A 6,354-nucleotide genomic window follows, 5' to 3' on the forward strand; every position below is an offset into this window, starting at 1 on the left:
CCAAGTGCTTGCTCACAGGGGGTCGTTTTGACCGTTGGGGTTTTACATAATTATTGTATGGCCTTGCCTTACAATATAAAGCGCCTTGGGGCAACTGTTTGTTGTGATTTGGCGCTATATAAAAAAAAATTGATTGATTCATTGAAGTGCATCAACAAATGTATCTCTCAATCATCAACACACATTGATTCATTGTTGCAAGTAATTAAATACAAATGGTCAGATAGTTTTAAAGACTATATGACATTTCCGTTAATAAAAACCCCTAAATCCTACCTGTGTAAAAGTTTTTTTTTCTTTTCTCAGATTTACCTGAAGTTCATGTACACCTGTAGAACCAATGTTTGTGTGTCGCATTATTGCACCTCCACTGACTGTGCGGCTCTTTGTCCATGCGTCTCTTAAGGATTCATTAGTCCCTATAGACTCTAGCAGCCTAAACATATTGCTCCATTCAGCTGGTACTTATGTGTCATCTGTTATCTATTGGACTGGTGTTTCTGGTGAGCATATGAATGATAATCAGGTCTTTGTGCATCAGAAGAGGTGCAGCAGGATCTGTGGTCGGTGACGTTGCCTCAGGGGGAGATTAGTCAGGACAGCCGGCCCTCTGTGTCACGTCGACAGTCACAGCGCCCATCGGCGACTGGGCAAAACCCCACTGGGACCTTAAATCCTGTTACACTGTCAGCTAAAACCATCATTTGTATTAGAGATGTGTGGGTGTTTAAGTGTGTGTACATATTAAGTGTGGGGGGATAGTGTCTTAAACTATGAATTATTCATACCAAAAGAAAAGGAGATATTGACTACATCTCCATAAACAGACTGCTCTCTTTATGTCATTAGGCACGAGATCTTTGGGTATAATTGCATAAAAGCCCCTGAAAATGTGCTTCTCCAACAGCACAGCAGGCACTGGTCAGTGTTATCATCGGGGATGAATGTGAGTGATGGCAATTGTTCCAACTTAATATCTTATAAATAATTTACTATTCCAGGGTCGTAGATTTTCCCCTGATCAAAAAATTACCATTAAGAAGCTGCACCATCCCACAGCTGCTATAGTTACTGAGCCCATGAAGCTATGCTGAATTAGTTAAGTGTTACAGGCAAAACAGATGTGGATGTAATGATATACAGGACTGTGCAAAAGTCTTAAGCACCAGGCTTTCTGTACAAATGTGTTTTTCTTCTTAATTAACACAAGAATAAATTATAAACGTCCAATTGTTAATTTAGGTCAGTTGAAATTAAATAATAGAGATTTTTGTCTAAAAAGAATGCAACAGGCCTCTTTAGATGAAGAAAAATCAAATTAAGTTTATAGCAATGCTTCTATAAAGGTAACAATCAGGTGAGAATAATCAATAAATAATCAATGAACAATAAATTGATCAACACGCTGTTCTTGTAAAAAAAAAAAAAAAAGCTGCAGTTTAGCCCCAAAGAATTCAACTTTAAAGGTAAACTAGATAGATAGATAGATAGATAGATAGATAGATAGATAGATAGATAGATAGATAGATAGATAGATAGATAGATAGATAGATAGATAGATAGATAGATAGATAGATAGATAGATAGATAGATAGAATGTTAATGTTTAATTTTTTTATATTCTATGTTTGAGATACTATATATTGCAAACATAAAAAAATAAACATTAACCTTAATTAGACATGTATTAAATAAACTCGACAAAAAGTTAATATAAAAATGCAACCCACCTCATTCACTGTTTATATATATATATATATATATATATATATATATATATATATAATCTCAAACATAAAGTATTAAAAATTGAAACATTAACATTAATTTCATTTAACAACAACAACAAAAATTTATAATAATTTTCCCTCTTTAATTAAAGGCTTCTTAATATTTTTCCACCTTAACAGAGTGCCTTTGTGCTTTTGATTTTGATTAATTACATTTATTTTGTCAACGGCTTCCAAAAAACTAGATTAGGTGAGTTAAAAGCCAAAAATTTGAAGTTTGTCCAATTTAATGAACTTGTGCTGTCAGAATAAAACATATATTTATCTTAAAAAGACATGTATTTAATAAACTTAAAACAAAAAGTTAATCTGAAGAGTGCAATCCACGTCATTCACTTTTTTGAATATATATATATATATATATATATATATATATATATATATATATATATATATATATATATATATTCAGTAACAGGTGATTCTGGAGGCTGAGATTCTTTGCACTTCTGGCCCCCGCCTCCAGAGGGAGGTCAAAACTATTTGTCAGTCTCCAGTTGGGTTTGCAAATTAGGATGAGCCTCCCTGCGTGACGACCCGTGGAACCTCTATTCCTATCCACAGGGTGACTGCTGTAAATAATTTAAAAATTAGGGCCTTTGATAAGATCTTTATGTGAAGCCGCGAGCTCCATCCGCACCGTTTGACGCGTTTTGGTTCAAATGCGCGCTGCGTTTAACTGGAGCTGGGGGGGGGGGGGGGGGGGGAACAAACAAACAAACAAAAAAAACAATCCCGCACGTAGACACGTTGGTTTTGGCGCACGGGTTAAGACAAAAGGAGATAAAGTAAGAAACGGTGGTTAAATAAAGGTGGGACGTGGTTTGAAGTGGAAAGAATCTTATAAATGTCTGGGCACGTTTTGGACACGTTGGTTTGCTGTTACGCGCCTGCGTCACTACTTTTATGCGAAGTAAACATGTTTGGAAGCTGAATTCTCTCTGAAGCGAAGCGCACATGACTTAAAAACAAATCCAAAACTCAAAGAGAAGAGGACCAAAGTGCTTCTCCAAACGAGAATCTAAGTGAGTGGAGTGCGCGGCTCCGAGGAGGAGAAGCTCCATTCCACTATTTACTCACACATTACGCTCATGCCCTTTGAAGGTCTTGTTCGGAGCGCCTTAAAGTGAAAGAAAATGTTTTCCTATTACTTAATTCAATCAGGGCGAGGCGGGGGCTTCACGCGTCGCGCACTGGGCTCCTCTCTGACAGAGTCGCCTTTGTTGCGCCTATCCGCTGCTGTCACACACTTTAATTCGACTCTCTTTCTCCCTCATTGAAAACCCTCCACAATGACATTCAATAAGGGCCGCAGAGTGAAAACCTGGTTATTTTTACATATTCTTTCCCCGACTCGGCAGGGGCCCGAGCAAAGGAATTAATCACCGCTCTTTAACAGCACTGCCTCCAGGCGATGACTTGTCCCTTTTTCTTTTCCTTTTTTTTTTTTTTTTTTTTTTTTTAGTGTGCGCGCGCGTGTCCAGAAATGGCACATAAACCTTAAAATGGCTATGTGTAAACTTTTTTCTGCAAGCTGCATGAAGAATGAAGAGCAGATATGGATGTAAGACCTCTATATCCAGATCTTGGATCTCAAATTGTCTTTCTGACAACAACAACAATAACAAAAACCTCTCCTGCATGGAGATATAGGCTATAACATTATGTGCCATCTGATATCAGCTATATTTCCAGCGGTGGTATTTCCAAAAACTGTCCAATTTAAAGGTGTTTATGGTGGCTTAAATAGGCACTATGTGCTTATTTAAGGAACCCCAATGGTTTAGGACTCTATACCCTGAAGTGTAGTTTGTGTAACTTACCTGCCTGACCTCGAGTTACTCCCCATCAGCTAAATTCACTAAGTTGCAGATGGATAAGTAATATTCAAGGAACAATTTATAGACATCATGTCTCCTGGGAGCTTCAGGTGCCTCAGTTGTAAGTAAGTAAGTAAAGTTTGTTTGTATAGCACCTTTCAAGATAAAATCACAAAGTGCTTTACAGGAATTTAAGAACACAAAAATACAAATACAGAAACTAAAAGCAGCAATAACATAAAACTAGTTAAAAAGCAAGTCTGTACAAATAGGCCTAACCTTAACGAATGAGGCTTGCTTACTTGCACAGATCTGTGCACCTCCTGATGTTTCTTGTTGTGGACACCAAACAGGAGCACCTGGGGATGAGAATGCGTAGTGTGAATAGTGCCTTACACGGGTAGAGTCCATGTATACCTTCATCTATTTGTCCCCATGATCTGGTTTGCTACACCCATTAAAAAGTGATTAAATGAATAAATCAATAAATAGCCCTGCGATGGACTGGCGGCCTGTTCACCAGGTTTCGAAAATGAATGAATGAATGAAGAGTCTATAGGCGCGTAAAAGTGTCATGATCTGGATTGTAGGTGTGCAATTTTCCTGCAGATGGATTAAAATGTAATTAACGGATGTAAAAAGTTGACCGCGCGTCCTGTATGTGAGTGAAACGTTTCCAAACCTATGATAAAATGATGATAAAAGGGAGAATGGGCTGTGCCGCTTCTCGCCGCGTGGGTGGGGTTGACAAGAATAGACTACATTATGCAGTTCATTTAGTTAACAAGTGAAATAATGGGGAAGCGTGCAGTGGGAATGCCGAGAGAAAGGCACAAAACCCTATTGAGTGCTCTTACAGCGTAACCGTCACATGGCCGAACGGAGACCACATGCGCCTATTTAAGGAGCCGCGCGACGCGACTTCAGCACCACTTCGCTGTCCACCCGTCCCGAGGCGAGCCAATACCTTCAAGTTCACGCGCGCCCGAGAGCCCACAGCTTTTGCCAACAACATGCCGAGGTCTTTTCTCGTGGATTCGCTCATTTTAAGGGAGGCCAACGAGAAGGGGAGCGAGAACAACACGCCTCTGTTTCCCTACGCCGTGCACTCGCCGCACCACGCGCACGGGCTGCCGGGCTCCTGCCACTCCAGGAAAGCCGGGCTGCTGTGCTTCTGCCCGCTGTGCGTAACCGCGTCCCAGCTCCATCCGTCTCCGCCGACGCTGCCGCTCCTCAAAGCATCTTTTCCTCCCTTCTCCTCGCAGTACTGCCACTCCTCCGCCCTGTCCAGGCAGCACTCCTCATCCAACAGCCTCAGCCACGCGCCGGGGATTTACCAAGCTGCCTATTCGGTGCCAGACCCGCGCCAGTTTCACTGCATCTCCATCGGTGAGTACAGGTGTGAATGAGCTGGGGGGAAGAGAGATGCTGATATATTATTATTATTTTTTGCTTTGTTGTTCCTTTGCAACACCGGTTCTGACGCTTTTTTAAATGTTCCCACAGAAAACACCAACGGCAAACTTCAGAGCAGCAAGCGCATGCGCACAGCCTTCACCAGCACGCAACTTTTGGAGCTGGAGCGAGAGTTCACCTCCAACATGTACCTATCCAGACTGAGGCGCATCGAGATCGCCACGTACCTGAACTTATCCGAGAAACAGGTGAAAATCTGGTTCCAAAATCGCAGAGTCAAGCACAAAAAGGAGGGCAAGAGCAGCGGCCAGAGGACTGGAACACATAACTGCAAATGCGCGTCCATGTCAGCTGCAAGATGCTCGGAGGAAGAGGAGGATGACATCCCCATATCTCCATCGTCGTCCGAAAAGGAGGATGTGGACCTGTCAGTCTCCCCCTGAGCTGTATCTCTGACAGATTTTGCTCCTCATGGCCAAAAAGAAAGGAAAAAAGACCAAGACTGTTCCATTTGTGCGCAGTCGTCTGTATAGAAAAAGAAAATATTTAATCAGGGAGTTGCCCAGAATTATTGTATAGCTGTATACATGTTGTATGTTTTGTATGTAGTTTTTTTTTCTGAAAACATTTGTTGTTGCCCAGGTGTTGACTGTGGCAGGCACATTTGTAACGACAAACCCCCAAACGACAGTATTTTGTCTACATATACTGACACATATGTGGGTGGAACTGTGACAAAAAAATGGGGAGCTGCGGAAAAATCTCCTCACTGTCACATCAATGTGAAATTATATCTGCAGTGTAATTGCAAAATATTTATTTATTTAAAATGTTGATACTTAAATAAAAATATTTCTGACCAGTAGGTCACGTTGTCGTGTGTTATACGTTTTTGCTTTGTGCGTAAGGAGTGCGCACTGACGCACGGAGGTCATTACTGTGCCTTTGAGGTTTATAGGTCCATTTCGTCAGTCAGATTAAGTCAGATTATAATACATGCTGACACATTTTTTATTTAGAATTTAGAGAAAATTACACACACAATTACATCTCCACATATTCAGTGGCGCGCGGCGCGCAGTGGCTTATTTTTGGAAACATGCGCGGGTGCGCAATTTAACGAGATATTATGGAAAACCTTGTAAACGCTGAAAAACAGTTCTGATACTATGAGTGGGATTTTATTATTATTTAATATGGAAGTGCACTGGTTGCTTAGACAAAGATTTAAAAAAATCACTTGGTTTATATGACGTATTTGCTCATAATTTTCCAGAAAGAGTTAGGGAATGTCACAAAAAAGGTCTCAGGTACACTCAAGACTAAGA

The 6,354-nt window shown here is 40.7% G+C and overlaps 1 protein-coding gene across 1 annotated transcript; it reads left to right on the top strand.

Annotated features, from left to right (window-relative positions):
• The first annotated feature begins 4,485 nt into the window (after positions 1-4,485).
• On the top strand, positions 4,486-5,516 carry gsx1 (GS homeobox 1). Its single transcript, XM_034177450.1, has 2 exons — positions 4,486-4,999; positions 5,117-5,516. The coding sequence occupies exons 1-2, from the start codon at positions 4,501-4,503 to the stop codon at positions 5,467-5,469; spliced, it is 852 nt and encodes a 283-aa protein (XP_034033341.1). The 5' UTR covers positions 4,486-4,500; the 3' UTR covers positions 5,470-5,516.
• The last annotated feature ends 838 nt before the right edge of the window (positions 5,517-6,354 follow it).

The sequence above is a fragment of the Thalassophryne amazonica genome, chromosome 9 (assembly GCF_902500255.1).
Source record: "Thalassophryne amazonica chromosome 9, fThaAma1.1, whole genome shotgun sequence".
NCBI lineage: Eukaryota > Metazoa > Chordata > Actinopteri > Batrachoidiformes > Batrachoididae > Thalassophryne > Thalassophryne amazonica.